The sequence below is a fragment of the Peromyscus leucopus genome, chromosome 18 (assembly GCF_004664715.2).
Source record: "Peromyscus leucopus breed LL Stock chromosome 18, UCI_PerLeu_2.1, whole genome shotgun sequence".
Lineage (NCBI taxonomy): Eukaryota > Metazoa > Chordata > Mammalia > Rodentia > Cricetidae > Peromyscus > Peromyscus leucopus.
In genome coordinates, this window is record NC_051078.1 from 9521492 (window position 1) to 9543055 (window position 21564).

At 42.1% G+C, this 21564-nt stretch overlaps 1 protein-coding gene across 1 annotated transcript in view; it reads left to right on the forward strand.

Annotated features, from left to right (window-relative positions):
• Msrb3 (methionine sulfoxide reductase B3) overlaps window positions 1-21564 on the forward strand; it is a 127768-nt gene that overhangs the window by 47825 nt on the left and 58379 nt on the right. The window contains exon 4 of the mRNA XM_028869607.1: window positions 65-142. Coding sequence (XP_028725440.1) covers window positions 65-142 — 78 coding nt within the window. The remainder of the gene's footprint in view (window positions 1-64; window positions 143-21564) is intronic.

Consider the following 21564-nt stretch of genomic DNA (forward strand, 5'->3'; position numbering starts at 1 on the left):
TTCTCTAAGGACACTAGCTTTGTTAATATTTTTTGACGATCTGTTTATTTATTTTTTTTATCAGTGCTTTTGAAGGAGAATACACGCACCACAAAGACCCTGGAATATATAAATGTGTTGTTTGTGGAACCCCATTGTTCAAGTAAGTGTACTGTAAGCTGGTAGGTATGGCTGGGTCACATGGCAGCAGACTCCTTTTTGCTCATTTACCTGTGAATCTTTGCTGAATTTGATTCTCTCTTTTTCATTTATAAATACATAATATATATGTGTGCGTGTGCGTGTGCGTGTGCGTGTGCGTGTGCGTGTGCGTGTGCGTGTGCGTGTGCATGTGCGTGTGCGTGTGTGTGTGTGTGTGTGTGTGTACTCCCTGAAAACAAGAATAGTTACAGACTTTCCTGGTTAAATACTCTATGACAGACTGGCAAATTTTGTACTGTTTGGACATTTAAAACAGCCAGCATTAAGTTCATCCCACCTTAGTAACCATTGTTCACAGCCAGAGTATGAAGAAAATTCTGGTGAGCAGAGATCTATCTGCTCATGTATTTACTGATTTTTCTACCTTCAAGTGATACGATACCCTTAAATCCATTTATGGACCATTGTTGCAAGTCACACATGATATCCTTCAGATTAAAACATATTCATCAAGAAGTCTAGTTACAGTTCCACAATGACGGGAAATACCTGTAAGTAAAGTAAACATGAGGCAGACAACAGATTTTTATGTATAGGCAACACTATCATATGTTTGAGGTTAACATTATTTTTGCATTGGTCTAAATCATCTTTTTTTTTTTTTTTTTTGTTTTTGTTTTTGTTTTTTTCGAGACAGGGTTTCTCTGTGTAGCTTTGCGCCTTTCCTGGAACTCACTCTGTGGCCCAGGCTGGCCTTGAACTCACAGGGATCTGCCTGCCTCTGCCTCCTGAGTGCTGGGGTTAAAGGCGTGCATCATCATCATCATCATCATCATCATCATCATCACCACCACCACACCACCACACCACCACCACCACCACCACCACCACCACCAGGCTTAAAATCATCTTAAAAGATCCCAGTAGTTCACAATGATGCAGGCACCACATAGACTTTTTGGAGAAGAGTTAATTCTTGGTCTGGATAGGATAATCTGACTCAGTGAAGGATAATCTTTACCAAAGAAGTTTTAGCTGGGTGGGTAAAATCCTAGAAGCCTTATATATCCCCCAAACAGAAGGCTTACTTAAGAGTGAGCATCATTTATCTGACACAGGATTACAAAGTTTCACAGAAAGACTGAGTAAATAAAAATCCGATAGCTGTGGCATGGAAAACACACTTTAACTTGCTCCATATTTCTCCTTTAAGACACTAACATTTGCAGATACTTCTGAAATAACAGGAAAATGGTAGTTTCCTTAAAAATTTTTTAAGAGTTTTGAACTTTTCTCCAATTACATAAACCTTCTTGCACGTTAGCGTTGGTTGACAATCTGGTCTGAATTCTTATGTATTTTTTTTTTCATGTTAAAAAACCAACCCTTCAAATTGTCACCCATTTCCTCTCAGAAAACACACATCCTCGTATTTCAACACCTTTAGCTTATGTCATAATAGTTGACATAACACTTAAGATAGCCGCTGAGCCGTGCTAAACTGGTTAATACCCCAAATGGTAAAAGCTGCCCACATCCCCTTCGCGTTTTGTTCAAGACGCCCCACCTCTTCCCAGCCGTGTGATTTCACTGAAGGACTCGGTTGAAGGAAAACTTGCAGTTTTAAATAAGAAACAGAGCCACTGTAGAGGACGGATTTAACCCTTGTGAGAGTTTGAATCACAAACCCCGAAAGCAAGACCCGTATCCAAACACGAGAGCTAGCGAGAGCCACGTTCACCGTTCGCCGTGACACAGCATCCTTTCTTTTGAGCATTCCCGTCAGCTTCTATTTCCTAAAAAAGGCAGAGAAATCAGATTTGACTTTTCGTTCATACTTTCGCCGGTTTTCGTCGTTCGCTTGGCTCTTCTTGCTTCCATGTATACTCTGAGAGGAAAGCATCCCTGCTCTTCTCTGGTTGGAGATGGAGTAGTTTATTGGCCTGAAAGTTGTCTTCACTTTCAAAATATGTGCCCTGGGTGCCCACGAAGAGGTCGGGGGCCACAGGGCATGCGCAGTTTTGAGGAAGTCGATTTTCCCGTCTCCCATGCCTCTGGGCACATCTGCTGAAACTCAGAGGTCAGTGGTCTGCAGCTTCTTCCCTTCCATCTCTCTTCTGACCGTTGCCTCACACTTCACTTGGGATGGTACACCTTTCATCTGTCCCAAACATTGCTGGAATCTATTGTCCTCAGTTGTTGTATTCAGGCATTGGGCAAAAATGATAGTTCAAGGGTGTATGACTTTTGAAGACAAACTCCTCGAAGGAAAACAAACAAGCACACAAAACATTGAGATAGTGTTGCAACACACCTGCCATAGGTCATCAACCCCACCCCTCACTGCCAGCTTGTATGTCTTTCTATCTGTGTAGCCATTTTCTACCCAGGGACTTACATGGGTAAGCGTGAGAACACATATCCAATGTGTTTATACAGACGATAGAAAATGAAAGTTTGGGGCGCTCCATTGTTGTTTGTAGAAAAAAAAACAAGTCTGATGTGATTGATGTACAAGTTGCTAAGGACAGGGTTTGCAAATTAGTTCACATGATTAATTTCTACACTTATATATGAGGGAAGCATGTAGGTCTGAGGTTTTGACAGGAATACTGTAAGCATATGTACAGAATATAAAACAACTGGAAATTCATCTTTTGTAGTTATTTACATTTCTGGTAATGTATTTTCCTTCTATCTTTTAAGAAGATACAAGGGAAAAATTATTATTCAGCAAGTCCAGATTTAAAACCCACATAATTGTTTGAACAAGAAAGTTTAAAGGATTCCAAACTATAACATAGGGTTGGGATAAAGAGGAGTTTGCTAGCAAGATGTGAAAGGAAATTAGTAAGGGTACACACATAGCAGGGATGGAGGTCATGAGTACAGACAGCAGGGATGATGGAGGTCATGAGTACAGACATAGCAGGGATGGAGGTCATGAGTACAGACAGCAGGGATGATGGAGGTCACGACTACAGACATAGCAGGGATGATGGAGGTCATGAGTACAGACAGCAGGGATGGAGGTCATGAGTACAGACAGCAGGGATGATGGAGGTCATGACTACAGACATAGCAGGGATGATGGAGGTCATGAGTACAGACAGCAGGGATGGAGGTCATGAGTACAGACAGCAGGGATGATGGAGGTCATGACTACAGACATAGCAGGGATGATGGAGGTCATGAGTACAGACAGCAGGGATGATGGAGGTCATGAGTACAGACAGCAGGGATGGAGGTCATGAGTACAGACAGCAGGGATGATGGAGGTCATGACTACAGACAGCAGAGATGATGGAGGTCATGAGTACAGACAGCAGAGATGATGGAGGTCATGAGTACAGACAGCAGGGATGATGGAGGTCATGAGTATAGACAGCAGGGATGGAGGTCATGACTACAGACAGCAGGGATGGAGGTCATGACTACAGACAGCAGAGATGATGGAGGTCATGAGTAGAGACAGCAGGGATGGAGATCATGAGTATAGACAGCAGGGATGGAGGTCATGAGTACAGACAGCAGAGATGATGGAAGTCATGAGTACAGACAGCAGGGATGATGGAGGTCATGAGTACAGACAGCAGGGATGATGGAGATCATGAGTACAGACAGCAGGGATGATGGAGGTCATGAGTACAGACAGCAGGGATGATGGAGGTCATGAGTACAGACAGCAGGGATGATGGAGGTCATGATCTTTAGTACAGAAACAGAAAAGTCTAGAAAGATCCTCCTCCTCAGACCTCCACCTACTTCCTCTCTCTGGGGTTGAGAAAGGAGGTGGGATTTCAGCCACTACATGGCCGAGAACTCATGACTGTGTCCCAGGGGTGTAGTGGACTGGAAATACAAGTTTGCCCTGGAAATCTGCCTGTCAGAATTCTTTGGAAAACTCCCCTTTTGAGTGGTGAGGAGAGCTGTTGGCAGGATGGCGTCTCCATGGAAGCTGCTGGGAGGCCGCTGGCTCTTCCGTCCTGCTGCTCGAAGCACCCCGAAGTCCCCTGGCATCGTAGGAATCTGGCGCCTGAGAAGCTCCTCTTGCTGCCGTGGTTGAACTCTTCGATCTTGAGTTTGCTGGAGCAAAGGGTGCCGGAGACACTGTTTTCCAGGAATGAGGTACTGGAGAAGCGGTGAATGCAGAGGGAGCCTGGCATAGAAGAAACTGTCTACAAGGCAGGCAGGAGCCTGGCATCGATGTAGCTGCCCATGTTTCAAGAACTAGACAGGGAGTCATTTCAATATTCTTTTTAGGGATCCCTGATCAAACGTTTGAAAACCACTCATGATGCTACTGAATTAGTTGTATTACTGGTAGGGATTCTCAAGAGGCATTTTGTTTCTCCCTTGAATACAAAGTACAGAAAGAAATGCTGAGTGAGGTGTGAGTAAATGTGTACTTATTTTTTTTTAAGAAGGAAGAGAATGAGAGATGAAGAGAAGAACAGACTAACTAGGAATATTCTGGGGAAAAAAGTAGGGAAACAAGTGAAGTACTGAATCTGGAAATGTCTACATGCTTCCCAAACTTCCACCTTCATTATCTGGTCCATACTTACAGTATGCACATGCATGTATGTGCGTAAGTTTCTCTTTAAAGTTTTATTTGTGTGTCTGTGTTGAGGTATGTGAGTGAGGGCACCCGCCTTTACTTGCATGTGGAGGTTGGAGGGTGACCTGGAGTGTTGGTCCTCATCTGCCATCCTCTTTGCGAGCGGCGTCTAGCTGCTCATTGCCATGTGTGCCAGCCAAGCTGGCCCATAAGTTTCTGAATTCTCCTCTCTCTGCCTCACTTCTTCTCATAGGAGCACAGGGATTACAGACTCGCATTACGGCATCTGGCTTTTACACGGCTCCTGGGAATTTGGACCCAAGTCCTCACACTTGGGTAGCTCTGTACCCAACTGAACTATTTCCCCAGCCCATAATCATCTTTTACTTGACTGACACACATATATTATACTTCCTCGCAAAAATGTCTATTTAATTATTTTCATTTTATTTCCAAACCTGTAATGTAAATCCTTTCCTTCTTTGGACAATACGCTGCTTTCTTTCGGCTTCCTGAGTACAAGAACCTCATTCACAGCCTTCTTATAAACCGAACATGTAATTCATCCCCCAGTTCATGTTTTCTTCACATTCACAAATTTTACCAAGCTGGTTTATGTCTCACACGGTCCTACCGACTTTCAGTTAGTAGATTTACTGACAGACGCAAGAACGTTCTCACCTCCAGTTATTTACACTCTTAAAATTTCATAAAGTGAATTTATTACACATCAGATAAACCAGAGAGAGAATTGGTAAAGCAGTTAGATTCAGAAAATACTTTGGACCGTTTATATTGTGCTGTGGCTGATCCATTGCCAGGTCCCGTGGAATAAATAAAATAACATTACAAAGCATTTTTCTCACTGTAGCTATGGTTTTGTTGGGAGTCTGAAAAAATGACAAATGATTATAAGTATCACAGTGCTGCTGGTTGAAATGCTTTCGTATGTAATCGGAGGATCTATGACTGTGTCAAGTTAGCGAGGGTTCATGGGACATGAGGCCACATTTTACTAGGGGGAGGGAGAAGGGGAAGACAGAGGGGAGGGAGAGAGGAGGGAGAGGAGGCGTGAGCTCAGCTTTTCTCTGGTGTGTGGCAGACCAGCCGCAGACCAGTCGCCACTTTTATGACCCAGGGTACTCTTGAATGGGGCGAAGTGAGAACTATTAGCTAGAAAGAGAAGATACCTAGATGACAAGAGGAAAGACAGAAAACACAGGATAACCTCGGAAGGGCCTGGGTCTGAACCCACCAGCCCTGAACTTTATTCCAAAGGGCTTTTTATGACAATGCCAAGGGGAGGGGCAAAAGACCTTCCCCTTGCTCAATACAGCCAAGTGTAGACCCTTCCAAACACCTGCACTCAGGCCCATGGTCCACTCATCCTCTTTATGCAGACCTGCTGGATAAAGCCACCAGGAGGACCTGATGGACTCCAACACTGGTGGAGGATCCTGACAATATCAGGTGAAAAGAGGAATTAGAGATAAGATCAAAGGTGTATTTTTTCAAGAAAATGGGGCCAATAGGAGTGGACAGATGGACTATGTTGGGAGCAATGGGGGATGTAGCTGAAGAAAGGCTTTTAACCTACTTGAAATCTTATAAGGCCCAGCATCCTGTTCTCCATCAAAGTCTTTGTTTCCTTCTTCCAGAGTAAACATGGTCCCACATCTCTGTTCCTTAGCATGTCCCCTCGATCACTGCAGTTACTGCTTTGTTCTGGTGTGTGTGTATGTGTGTGTGTGTGTGTGTGTGTGTGTGTGTGTGTGTGTGTGTGTGTATGTGTGCATGCGTTTACCTTCTACTAAGTGAACTCCACAGTGGAAAGACCATACCCTAGTAATATTTTTTTCTCTTAGCTCCAGGCCTGTAATAATCACTAAATATTTATTGGTTGCTCACATGCATGTCTCACTATGGTTGGGTTGATTTTGGAGAAATTTTGAGTAAAGGAATAGTATGATGAAAAATGGAAGTCAGTCATAACAATGCATAATTATTGGATTTCTGGGAGTCTAAAAAGAGAATATAGGGTTATAATAGAGTCATTGGGAAGCTTTTTCCAGGTTAGCTAATAAACTGCAACTTCATCTGTGTGCACTCATCCCCTGGTCCCTTTGTTTATGACTTTGAAGATCCACACAGAATATCCATATTCTGTGTACATAGTCATCCTCCTTGAGCAGCTCATTTTGTAATGCAGACTCATTAATGAGAATAACAGTACTACTAAAATAATATCTAATGCTTACACAGTAGTTATCATATACCTGGCATGGCTCTATGTGCTTCATATGCAAATCATGTAAACTCTACAGCTCTGCATTTTGTGTAGATAAGGGAACTAAGTAAGGAAAATCTATGAGGATCACAGTTAGCATGTGAGTGTACTTTAAATAATAATGCTCAATTAAAAAAAAAACAAAGGTTAAAGAATTATATAGTACAATGCTTTATATCTTATTTTGGCCAATCAGGCTTGATTATTTTAATCAACATCACTAGAACAAATGGAGCACACACAGCTCCATTCTTTGTAAATTTTTTTTTTTTTTGCTTGTTGAATCGGAGATCATATCTATTTAGAAAAAAGGGTGAGCTCTGTTGTAGCAGTTGTCAAGGATGACTCTGTTTGAAAGACCCTTGGAGCCACCCCACTAAGATGTACTGAAGGTGCAAGAAGCCAGTCACCATCCATCCCCTTGCAAGGCAGAGCTGGGCTGACTGGGAAGGAGCAATGGAGGCATAGTATTTTCATACACTGGGTTCTCGTCTTCTTTTTTTCAAGTAGCTTGATTTCACATTTATCACTTCTTTCCATTTTTTTTTCTTGCTGTGTTTCTGAGAGGACCAACGTCAATTGGCACAAGTAATTCTAAATGCCTTCTCTGTATTTCTGTCTTCATTGAGGAACCAGGTAGGGACTGGCCAAAAGCAACTCATAGGATATGTAGGATGCCAGCCTAGATAGGGGAGCTCAGATTCGTTTTCCGTAAAAAGGGGAAAGGGAAGCCAAACAGCGTAAAAGCTCAATGCACAAACATGCCTAGTGTACTAGTCTAGTTATTAAAATAATGTTAAACGTGGGTGGTTTTTGAGCGACTTTAGGGGCATATGCTATCGCAACAGTCTAAAGGGGGTCTGTGAAACGCAAGAGCATAGAGCTTGTCAGAGCAGGTCTACTGGTTAAAAGTAGATGCAGGTGTGACAAGTGACTGCTTCCACCCTGCGCCGACACCATTCAAGCGGAACTCTGCTGCCACCGAGCTGTGCACACACGCTATATTTCACATGCGTTCCCAACCCTCCCCCCCCACCGATGTTTTATTCTAGGCCACCAGAAAATTGAAGCCATTTTTCAGCTCTTTAAGAACATAAGCTCTTTCATTGAGAGAATTCCAGTCCAGTGCCACACGCAGCTGACTCGCCTCTGCTGTTCCCCGCACATCCTTCCACTGAGCACTACAGGAGACCTTCAACGCGACCCCTCCGCCCTCTCGTGCCACTCGGTGCCCGTGTGGCAGGGAGGGTGGAGTGAGGAGGAGGACGGGGTTGTCTATGGTTCTCCTCTATTGGGAGCTTGCTTCCTGGACCCCATCAGCTCTATTCCTGTGGTCTTTCCCATTTCAGCCACGGTAGAATACTGGAGGCAACATGGACTTATCCTCAAGATGGCTTCTTCATGGGATTCTGCTGGAAACTGGTTATCGTTCTAGAAAAGTGCTAGCCATCACCGCAGTGCATTTGACTTGGAAGTTTTGAAGAATTAACTTGCCCATTGCCAATATCTAAATCCTTTAAAGCTTTGCCGGGAAGGGAGCACCCTCCGAAATGAAGCAGACGCTGAGCGGTGGCTTTACATGAATTTTGTTTAACTGGGCAAGTTGTGTGTTTTTGAAGAGATTATGGAACTGAGTTCCCGAATCCTGCTGGTCCTTCTTATCATCATTGTCTTACACACTGTGACCTGCGGGAGCCGCGTTTGTAGCTGGAGTCCCTTTATACCTTTGTCTCATTGGAAAGTTCAGCATGAGACCACACATGGCTTGGGAGAAAATGACTTCCTTGGCCTACTGCAAGGATGGGGAGTAAAAGTCACCACTGATAGCCGACCTTGAAACCACCGTGGGCAGGGAGAGCACATTATTCAGAGGGTGGAGAAAACCCGTATTATAGAAAACTACAAAACTGTAGCAAGATGTAATTCAAGGTGTGGTGATAGATAAACATAACTACATTTTGAAACTATAGTATACACAAAATGCCAAGATACACGAAGGGGTGTGTGTGTGTGTGTGTGTGTGTGTGTGTGTGTGTGTGTGTGTCTGTGTCTGTCTCTGTCTGTACTGTGGAGAGAGGAATATGGAGAAAGACATTTTACCTTGTATTAACAAAACCATGGTATTGATTTCCACATATAGGTAGGAATGGTCTATATTTATCTCAGCAAATTATAGTGTTTAGGATAAATGGGAGAACAACGTGAATGCAGATTTATCATGGATAAGCATGGACCAGACAGTTAATACTTATCATTCTGCCCCGTGGGCTCTGAAATCAGACAGTTCATGAAAACAATAGATAAGCTCCAGTAAGTACTTGTGAGGTCGTCCACCATGGGCTCTTGAAATGAACAGCTCTAGTTTGTTTGTTTGTTTTTTAAATCAGAAAGTGGTGAACAAGAATTGCAGAAATTTTAATCCAGGCACATTTCTTGAGTGACTCTTAGTCCATGAGGCAACATTGTTGAGGGAAGTCCTAATACCATCCAAAGCACCATCTGGACATGACATTGTCTTGTCCCAGCACAGGTATGCTGTAAGACCATAAGCCAGTTAGTTATGTAAAGATTTCTCTCATCTTTCCCTGTATTAAATGCAGGAATTATAGATGAGCCATACAAGCATAAAGTAAGCTTCAAGTTTATATGATAAACTGTAAGCAGCACACAAATCTAGAGTTCTCAAAATTAAGTCATATAGTTTGTTTTGTATTCCATTATTAAAACTGCATGCTTTATTGTCAGAAGCCCCAAGTGAGTAAAGTCCTGACTATTGAATGTGTTGAATTGATGTGGAGACAATTATGTCCAGGACTCAATAGCCTTAGACCCATGGGAAATGGCATAAGCTTTCCTAAGTATAGGTTTAGGGAAATGGATGAGCCTTCCCTACTGGTCCAAGTATGGTTGTTGATAGTGTGTGCAGAAAATGTCCACCATAGCCCCCTACCTAGATGTTTACTGCCTGAAGACTGCTCCCCCTAGAAAGACAGCTCCTCCCTAGAGTAACTAAATTTGTTTCATTGATCCAGCTGTACACCATGAACTCTGCCTCCTTATTTAGATGTGTGTGATAGCCCACTCCTTGATCAGCTGAATGCAGGAACACCACCACCTCTCTGTTCAACTCTATATAATAAAGACGTTCAGCTTCCAGGGTCCTGCTCGTTCTTCATTCAAGAGCCCAGACCACCTAATCCCAGCTCCTTTGTGTGTCTATAATTTCTTCTTTCCCTCACAGCCACAGTCAGGTCAGCAAGGCTGCACAATGATGTGGTATTTTATAAAACAGTATTTGACCCAGTGACTCAGCTCATCCAAAAAGCCTGCAGTTTCTTATAAAAGATTTAAAAAATATTTTAGTGTGGATTCTAAATTTCTTAAGTAATGTACTTAAGTGAATAACCGTAGGAAGACATTGGTCATTTCCAAATCTCTTTTCCCTATAACTCTATCAACTTCTTGCTATGATTTAAGAATTTTGTGATCCTTATTCCTACCAGCAAAGGGCATTGGTTTTTTTTTTGCATAGTTGAAGGACTTAAGTATTTGTTAAATAGCTTAATTAGTAGAATGAGATGACTCAAGCAGACTAGTTGGGTAGACATAGACGCTTGGTTGCAAGCATCTTTCACTGTTCTGTCTTATCACGTTTCTCAAGGTGACTCTTTGAACAGCAGGACTCCCATAACTTGCTTTCAGTAGATGCTTGCTTGCTTGCTTTATCAATGGCACTGTTGACACCTGCAAGGGTGTATCCCCGCCCTGGTGGGAGGACAACCATTCGGAGGGTTGGTACATTCCTACAGGAAAAGCACCGAACTGGTCAGACAGTCACCAACCAGGAGCAGACATTTAAAGCTATGTTAAAAGAAAATTAAGGACCAGCTTTTATTGTTAAAAATAACTGTAATGCACATTCAGATCAAAATGGTGGGGGAAAAAAATAAAACCCAACAAAGCACACTGGGATAAACCATTGGCCTTCTCCCAGGCACTTGAGTGATGAAGACAGTCCCCGCAGAGACTAGCTAGGCAGATGTGTCAGAAGACAAGGGTCAGAGCTGCATCCCCTGACATGCAGTGGAGGGTGTTTAAAAGCAACCTCTACTTCACATTAGATGGCCACAGCATCTCCCTTCCCACTTACAACCAGCAAAAATCTCCCTGGGCATTACCAAATATCTCATAAGGGGCACAATTATCTCCAGTTGAAAACAACTGACCTGGACAATCCACAAAATAATCACTCAAGTTCTGATGTGTACTGTTGAGTGATTTTTTTTTTTGTTTTTGTTTCTTTGTTTTTTTGTTTTGTTTTTGTTTTTTTTTTTGTGATATATATTTTTTATTTTACAATACCATTCAGTTCTACATATCAGCCATGGGTTCCCCTATTCTCCCCCCTCCCACGCCCTCCCCTTACCCCCAGCCCACCCTCCATTCCCACCTCCTCCAGGACAAGTCCTCCCCCGAGGACTGTGATCAACTTGGTAGACTCAGTCCAGGGAGGTCCAGTCCCTTCCTCCCAGACTAAGCCAAGTGTCCCTGCATAGCCAATTCATGCATTGAGCACAGGACTTGGTCCCACTGCCTAGATGCCTCCCAAACTGATCAAGCCAATCAACTGTCTCACCTATTCAGAGGGCCTGATCCAGCTGGGAGCCCCTCAGCCTTTGGTTCATAGTTCATGTGTTTCTATTCATTTGGCTATTTTTTTTCAATAATTGAGTAAAACTGAAATTTATTATAAGCCACAGTCGTCCTAGGGACCTCCATGCTATATATATATATAGCCTTTATGGTTCTATGGGTTGTGGTCTGATTGTTCATTTTATATCTAGAATCCACCAATGAGTGAGTACATACCATAACTGTCTTTCTGGGTTTGGGTTACCTCACTCAGGATGATTTTTTCTAGTTCCATCCATTTGCCTGCAAATTTCATGCTTTCATTGTTTTTCTCTGCTGAGTAGTACTCCATTGTGTATATGTACCACATTTTTTTCATCCATTCTTCCGTTGATGGGCATCTAGGCTGTTTCCAGGTTCTGGCTATTACAAATAGTGCTGCTATGAACATAGATGAGCATGTATCTTTATGGTATGTATCAGCATTCTTTGGGTATATGCCCAAGAGTGGTATGGCTGGGTCTTGAGGTAGTTCGATTCCTAATTTTCTGAGAAACCGCCATACTGATTTCCACAGTGGTTGTACAAGTTTACATTCCCACCAACAGTGGAGGAGTGTTCCCTTTGCTCCACATCCTCTCCAACATTGACTGTCATTGGTGTTTTTGATCGTAGCCATTCTGACAGGTGTAAGGTGGTATCTCAGAGTCGTTTTGATTTGCATTTCTCTGATGATTAAGGATGTTGAGCATTTCTTTAAATGTCTTTCAGCCATTTGTAGTTCTTGTTTTGTGAATTCTCTGTTTAGCTCTTTAGCCCATTTTTTAATTGGACTGTTCAGTGCTTTGATGTCTAGTTTCTTGAGTTCTTTATATATTGTGGAGATCAATCCTCTGTCAGATGTGGGGTTGGTGAAGATCTTTTCCCAATCTGTTGGCTGTCTTTTTGTCTTATTGACTGTGTCTTTTGCCCTGCAAAAGCTTCTCAGTTTTGAGAGGTCCCATTTATTAATGGTTGTGCTCAGGGTCTGTGCTGTCGGTGTTTTATTTAGGAAATGGTCTCCAGTGCCAATGCGTTCAAGAGTGCTTCCTATTTTCTTTTCTATTAAGTTTAGTGTGACTGGATTTATGTTTAGGTCTTTGATCCACTTGGACTTGAGTTTTGTGCATGGTGACAGATATGGATCTATTTGTAATCTTTTACATATTGACATCCAGTTATGCCAGCACCATTTGTTGAAGATACTTTCTTTGTTCCATTGTATAGTTTTGGCTCCTTTGTCAAAAACCAGGTGTTCATATGTGCATGGATTAATGTCAGGGTCTTCAATTCGATTCCATTGGTCCGTATGTCTGTTTTTATACCAGTACCAAGCTGTTTTTATTACTATGGCTCTATAGTAGAGTTTGAGGTCCGGGATGGTGATGCCTCCAAGGGTTGCTTTATCATATAGGATTCTTTTAGCTATCCTGGGTCTTTTGTTTTTCCATATAAAGTTGAGTATTTTTCTTTCCAAGTCTGTGAAGAATTGTGTTGGGATTTTGATGGGGATTGCATTGAATCTGTAGATTTCTTTTGGTAAGATTGCCATTTTTACTATGTTAATCCTACCTACCCATGAGCATGGGAGATCCTTCCATTTTCTGATATCTTCTGTGTACTGTTGAGTGATTTTTTTTAAAAAATTGATTTATTTTTGGTTTTTTGAGACAGGGTTTCTCTGTGTAGCTTTGGTGCCTGTCCTGGAACTTGCTCTGTAGACTAGGCTGGCCTTGAACTCACAGAGATCCATCTGACTCTGCCTCCCAAGTGCTGAGATTAAAGGTGTGCATCACTACCGCCTGGCTGTTGAGTGATTTTTATAGTAGACGTTTCCAGCGTGGGCTGTGTCAAGCACTAATGTGACACCACTGAATGTCTGGGGCTGGGAAGAGATTTCGTGATTCCATTTAGTAGTCAGGGTCCTCTCTATGTCTGTCTCTCTCTGTGTCTGACACACACACACACACACACACACACACACACACACACACACACACACAGGGATTTATTAGGGATGCTTACAGACTATGGTCCAAGTAGTCCAATAATGGCTGTCTCCTGATGGAAAGCCAAGGCTCCGTTAGTTGTTCTGTCCACAAGACTGGCTGTCTCAGCAGTTCCAGTCTGGTCTGAAGTCCCAGAGAGCTGCTGGTTATCAGTCTGTGTTGGAATCCTGAAGAAGAAGATTCTAACACCAGACAAGGGACGTCTCAGCAACAGCACAGATGAACTTGCTAGCAAGAGTGAGGGCAAGCAGGCAAAATACAGAAGTTTTTGGATTGCTACCCGAAGGTGGGGCTCAGATTTCTGGTGAGTGTCCTAACTCAAATGATCCAGATTTAGGGTGGGTCTTCCACCTCAAATAATCCAACCAAGTAAATCCCCTCCCAGGTGTGTTTCATTGCTTGGCTTTAGTCAATTCCCGAGGTTAGTCAATTTGACACCCCAGAGTAGCCATCACACACCACGAGTCATATTTCTGTTACAGTATTTCTATATATGTATAAATAACAAGCACAAAAAAGTTATCTCTAGTTAAACACTTGGGAAATGATGAGTTGTGTTACCTTTGAAAATATAATTTGTTGGATCGTAGGTTTAGCTAGCTTATTTTTGGTCATGGTTATATTTGACAGCTAGCTATAAATGTTCTCAGAACGTAAATTACTGGTTGGTTCTCTTGATGTTCAGGACACTACTGGAGTGGAGAAAAACTGATGTTGAGGGGGATACAATAGAAGCTTGGGAGGGAAATAGGGGTGGATATGATCATATTCCCTTGTATGCAAGTATGAAATTCTTAAGGATAAAGATCAATTATTAAAATACAAGCCCCCAAACAAAACACAAGATGAAAAAGCAGCAGAAATGTGTTTCAGCAAACTGAAAAGCCATTTGTAAGGAAACAGAGAAGTGTTTTTGTTTTTCCCTGTTCTATCTTACCGCTTAAAACAGCATTTCCTGTCTGTTCTGCCATGAATGTGGGGGCCTGGGGCAAACCAAGCGCCAACATGCTTCTCCTTTGCTTTCCTCTTACTGCCCACTGTCCACACCACACAAAACAGATTGCTTCTGTGAGCAGATGTGTGTGAGGTTTGCCCCACACATCAAACAAGCGATGGCCCAGTGCTTGGCAGCTGGGGTTACAGGGATTTAACTCAGTTCTGGCGTTGTGTAGCTGGAGGTAGCGTCAGACCACACAGCCCCGAGGATCATGCCCCATGATTGCCTCTCCTTCTAGCTTCATCAGTTGCCACTTCCGGGTTCTACAACTCTTTCTGGCCAAAATAAATGAATGAAATGAATGATGAATAATAAACAAACAAACAAACAAACAAAAACTGGGGTTTGTATGGCTCCCTAAGCTCAGTTGATTTGGTGGAGTGGCTGGTAGAGCCCAGAAGACCGCCTGCCGTACATAAAGTTGTTTGTTCTATTATAGTGTTTCAATGAACTGCCAGATAGACTAGCTGCCCGGGACAACCTGTGGAAAACACCAGGGTTTTCCATGCCCTCTTTGGTCATGACTCTCAGGAACCTTCACATATAAAGCTGTTTAAAACCCCCCACCCCCAGTCCTTTGGGGGTTTTGAGGAAGCTAGCATAATCATGTTTAAATAAATCACTGGTTATTGGTGGTCACGATAACGTTCAGCTCCTTTCTCCTCTCTGGAGATTGGGGAAATAGGAGTTAATGTCGTCCCCCTTTATTGTGTCTTGGGGGCAACCAAAGGAGACACAATAGCCTGTATGGTCTGAGTCTGTTGGACAACCCTGACCAACAATTCAAAGGAGGGCTTCTCATGTCTGGTAGTGGGTTTTGTTAGGTGGTCTTTGGCTCTTTAAGGGAGCATGTGAACCTAGATGAGAAAATTTCATTTAAACTATATGTGCATATTTAAACACAGACTTAAGCGTATTGTAGGTTTTTTAGGTAAATAGTTAATAGTATTTTTAGACAGCCTTACTCTTATTTTATCATCTTTCCCTCTTCTGCAATTACTCTCTCTATCCTCCCAATTAGACCCCCGTTTGTTTCCATTTCCCTGGTCAGATAACTTGGCCAATGTTCTTCTCTTTGCCTCCACCCTCTGCCCAGGCAATGGTCCCTTTTTACTCTCCTGGTTTCTGCAGCTGCTCCAGGATATGTACTCACATCTGAAGATTTAGTGCTAGAGCATCGGGAGGAATTATGCAGTGTTTGTCTTTCCGGGTTTGGGTTACCCACTCAACATGGTCCTTTCTATTTCTATCCACTTACCTGCAAAGTTCATGATTTCATTTTTTCCCATACATCTGAATAGTGTATGTGTACACTGTTTACATCTGAATAGCATATGTGTACACTGTTTACAGCTGAATAGTGTATGTGTAAACTGTTTACATCTGAATAGCATATGTGTACACTGTTTACAGCTGAATAGTGTATGTCTATACTATTTACATCTGAATAGTGTATGTGTACACTGTTTACATCTGAATAGTGTATGTGTACACTGTTTACATCTGAATAGTGTATGTATGTGTACACTGTTTACATCTGAATAGTGTATATCTACACTATTTACACATGAATAGTGTTTATGTACACCCCACAGTGTATATGTACCACACTGTCATTATTCATTCATTAGTTGAAGGACATTTAGGTTGTTCTCATCTCCTAGCTGTTGGGGATAGACTTGGCTGAGCAAGTATCTGTGGAGTAGGATGTCTAGTCCTTTGAGCAAATGTCATGGAATGGTAGAGCTGGGTCAAATGGTAGATTTAGGTTTATTTTTAGCTCTTCGAGAATTCTCCACACTGATTCCTGTATTGGAATTCCTGTATGTATTGGATGCACTAAATTGCAATTATACCAACAGTGAATGAAAGTCCCTTTTCCCCATGCCCTCTCTAGCATTTGATGTCAACTGTTTTGTTGATCTTTGCTGTTCTTTTGAGATGAAACCTCAAGTTGTTTTGACTTGCATTTCCCTAATTTCTAGAGAAAATGAACATTTTGTGAGATACTTCTTCTTTTGAGAAGTCTTTGCTCAGGTCCCAGGTCCAGTTTTCAAATGGATCATTTGCTTTTTTCTTTTATTCTTTGCTTTTTGAATTTTTTTTATATATTCTGGTTATTAGTCCTCTGTCAGATGTATAGCTGGCAAAAATCGTCTCCCATTCTGTGGGCTTCCTCTCCACCCAACTGGTTGTTTCTTTAGCTGTGTGGAAGCTTTTTAATTTTATGAAGCCCTACTCATCAGTTGTTGGTCTTCATTCTTGAGCAGCTAGAGTCCTATTCAGAAAGACCCTTCCTACACCACCTGTATCCTGTAGGGTACTGCCTACGTTTTCTTCTAGAAGTTTCAGTGTTTCAGGTTTTGCATTTAGGTCTTTGATCCATTCAGAGTTAGTTTTTGTGCAAGGTGATAGATAATGTGTGTAATTTTCATATCTCAGCATGTGAATATCCAGTTTTCTGAGCACCTGTTTCTGAAGATGTTTTCTTTTCTCTAGCTTATGTTTTTGCCATCTTTGTCAAATATTGGATGGCTTAAGTTATGTGTACTCATTCTTGGGTCTCTAGTTTTCTTCCTCTGGTCTACAAGTCTGTGTTTTTATGACTATGGCTCTGTAATATAGCTTAAGATTTGGAATGGTGATCCCGCCGTCATTGTTTATTGTTTCTAGATGTTTTCTTATAGAATTTTGGAGATCTTTCAAAGTCATGTTACCTGCAATAGGGGCTATGATGATATATTGTGTACCCTAATAAACCTGCCTGAAGATCAGAGGACAAAGCCAGCCACTAGTTTAGACATAGAGGTCAGGCAGTGGTGGCACACACCCTTAATCCCAGAACTGGAAGCACACATGCCTTTCATCCCAGGAAGTGATGTCTGGGCAGAGAAGGGTATATACGGCGTGAGGAAACAGGAACTCACTCTCTTTAGGCTGAGGATTTCGTAGAGGTAAGAACTAGTGGCTGGCTGCTCTGCTTCTCTGATCTTTCAGCTTTTACCCTGATATCTGACTCTGTGTTTTTTAATTAAAAGACCATCTAAGATTCCAACAACAAGGGGCCGTTTGACTTCTTTCCCTATTGCATTCCTTTAATTTCCTTCTCTTGCTTGATTGCTCCAGCTAGCGCTTAGAGCACAATATTTAAAAGTATTGGGGACAGTGCACGTCCCTGTCTTGTTCCTGATGTTAGTGGGATCGCTACAAGCTTTTCTCCATTTAGGACGACATTAACTGTAGGTTTCTCATTATAGCTTTTATTATGTTGAGGTCTGTTCCCTCTAACCTTACATTTCTGGTATTGTCTGCCTTCTCAGTGGTATTCTGTGTTTTAATGATGACAGCTTTGTATTTCCTTCCCCAGTCTCTCTGTTGTGCTCATTCCTCTCTTCAGTATGAAATATTGCTTTTTGTATTTTCTTTACAGTTGGGTATAATTTTTTTTTTTAGGTTGTTCATATTATGGAAAGTTTTGCCTTCTCCTTCAATTATTGTGCGTAGTTTTGCTGGGTATATTATCCCAGGCAGGCTCGCATCGTCTCTTATGCTTGGAATACATTACTCCAGGTTCTTCTGGCTTTCCAAGTTTCCGTTGAGAAATCAGCTGTTGTTTTGATGGGTTTTTCCTTTATAAGTGACTTGTGGTTGCTTTTGGTTTTTGCTTTTCTTCTCCTCGTAGCTTTCAATACACTTCCTTTGTTATGTATACTTATTGTTTCAGCTATGATATGCCATGGGAATTGTCTTTTCTGGTCTTGTCTCTCTGGTGTTCTGTGTGCTTCTTGTACCCGTATGACTGCATCTTTCCTGAGTTTGGGGAAGTTTGCTTCTTTGACCTTGTGGGATATTTGGTCTATGCCATTGACTTTGGATTCTTCTCCTGCGTCTATGCCTATTACTTGAAGGTTTGGTTTTTCCACGGTGTCCTCTGTTTCCTGTGTTCCCCCTGCCTCTGTTTGTGTGTACATGTAGGCCAGAGGTCAACTTGAGGTGTCATTCTTCAGGTAGCATCCACCTTATTTTGGGAGACAGGGAATAGCCTTGGATTCACCGTGCTTGCTGGCCAGCAGACCCAAGAGATCTGCCTGTCTCCACCACCCCAGTGCTTGGGTTACAAGCATGAACCACTATGCCCAGCTATTTTTTTGTGGGTCCTAGGGATCAAACTCAGGTTCCCATGCTTGCAGGGTATACATGTTACTGACTGACCATCTTCCTAGCCCTTGTTTTTGTTTTTTAAATTATCTCAATTTCCTGGCTGAATTTCTTACTCCTATATTAATACCATGAATTGTTTCCCTAATTTCACTGAATTGTCTCATGATGTTTTCTATGTCTTGCTGAGTTTCCTGAGGATCATTATTTTGGATTCTTCTCAGGCACTGTGTAGATTGTTTGCTCTTTAGAGTTTTTACTGAAGAGTTGTGTTCCTTGGAATGGACCATGTTTTTGTTTTTTTGTCTCTCTCTCTCTCTCAATGGCCATGGGAGGGTAAACTACTCAAACCTTATATTTATCTTCTCTTGGCCTCTGTTTTAGTTACCATTTCAAAACTTTCTCCCTCCTCCTGAGTATATTTCATCCCTTGGGTCTTGTTCTCAGAAACCTAAGGGTAATTGGTGAAGGATGACCCACCATGATCAGAATATTTGGATTTGTTTTTAAACAGACATTTTTATAAACTGTTGGTCATCCTTGACCAGACTATATTTTAAAACAACTGAGCGATTACTATGTGTTCAGTTTTATGCTAATAACCTAAAAAATCCTATCTTTTATTCTTTATAACAAAAACGGAAGGCTCCACAGGCTGTGTAATTCAGGAAACATTGAGAGTAGGACCCAACAACTCAGGTCTGACTGGTCCCCAGGCTTTGCTTTCTCAGCTCTGGCATTACAATGCTTCTCTGCATTTTGTCTTTCCACTCAGCAGTTCCCCTTCTGGCAGCTCTCACTCTGCTGTTAATTGGTGCTAATTTTCTGAAGATGGCCAAGGCACTATATTTGGATGCTGAGGTAGGGAAAGCTGTGATTAAAGTGTAAAGAAGTGAGGTGAAATTAACAACTGTCCTCACTCTACAGAGTAGAGCCGACTGATAGACTTAACCTCTAACAGCTGGCGTTTTCCTCATTTGTGAGGCAAGGATAAAACCCATGTTACAAGAACTTTTGAGATGCAGGAAATAATGTTTTAGGAATAGAAACACATCACTATAAAGGTGAAGCATTGCTGTTAAAATAGTTATCAAGGGTTAGTCTAATGTTTTCTGGCCCAGTGTTCATTGTTGAAAGGGAAGGCACCATGCTTGTTTGGAACAGAGGCCAGGGTTGAGTAACTGCTGCTTCAGAATTGTGGGGTGTGGCTTGCATGCCAGTGGCTATTTCACATCGAGCTTGATGATGAAGAGTAGTAATTTGCTGCAGAGGATGGGAGAGGAGAGAGAGAGAGAGAGAGAGAGAGAGAGAGAGAGAGAGAGAGAGAGAGAGAGAGAGAGAGAGAGATTGATTGAGAGATTTACTTGTCCAAAAATAAAGAGAAATCTAGATAAACCCAGAAACCAATAGATCACAGATGATCCTCGTCTTTCAGAAACTGGTCAGTCTATGGCCAAGGTATTCATTGGGTTGGTAGGAGGCATCCGTTTGAAAGGTTAGTGGGTCCAATGGCCAGTTCAGAAGAAGCCCAGCTGATTGCTTGGACCCCTGAAAGCCATGCCACTTTGAAGAGGTGGTAGGAAGTAGTAAAGGGAAGTGCAAGCTCAAGGGGACGACTAGTCTTGAGGCCACACGAGGAGCTTCATACAACAACCTGCAAACCTAGATGTCCTAGAGAACTGCAGCTGCCCGCCATGCCCCGCCCTGGCAGGGTTCGTACTTAGGGAGGTGGCTATAGATCCCAGAACCTACTCCGTGTTTTGCAAAGTTCCTCTATGTTTTTTGAGTCTGATGGGAGATATGATTTGAGTGCTATCAATAGCGATTTAACATGTGCTGCAAAAGCATGCACGCATGGAGAAATAAAAAAATAGTTACCAGCTAGCTGTGAAATTGGTGAAAAAACTCTTCCTCATGATTAATTAGATGGTTAACGCCTTGTCTGGGAAGGAAGCTAATGAATGCAGTTTTGGAAGTCTGATAGACTTGAAGGTATAACTGAGAATGTAGGTCTGTATGGCAGTGTTTTGCAAATGGGTTCTCTTGAATATTTGTGCCATTATAATATTAGTTTTGCATGATTCTATGTCAATGAAATATGAATTTATGTTCTGTGCAAAAGAAAAAAAAGTGCCTTGTGTTTAGGGACAAATTGGTTACTGAGAAACTTAAACTAACAGAAATCAAATGAGTACCTACAACACACTCATGTTCAGAGTAGAACACAGTGAGTCACGTTTTCAGAATCTTTTGGCCACAGAATCCATCTCTCAATCGAAAGATGCATTTCTGAGTCTGGTGTTTTTGATAATGTGAACTGTGAGATGCTGTAGCTGGCATGGATACCTAAGTCTAGAACAAAGACCACGCTAGCAGCATTGATATCACAGAAAGCTAGGGAAGACTGTGGAGATGTGGAAGGATGGGGACCTCTTACTTGGTATGTCAGTATTGGAAAAACACTTTAGTAGAAGGGGTTCAGATGTTGGGGGATGGTCTAATTTTCAAGCCCCAAACCTAAGTGGAGGATTATCTCAGAGAACACAGTAGTCACGATCGGGTCAAGAGAGCTAAGGAAGGAATGGTAAGACCCATCCCCTACAGTGGTGGGGAAGGTGGGCTCAAGGAAACGCTTTACTTTTTTTTTTTTTTTTTTTTTTTTTTTTTTTTTTTTTGGTTTTTCGAGACAGGGTTTCTCTGTGTAGCTTTGCGCCTTTTCCTGGAACTCACTTGGTAGCCC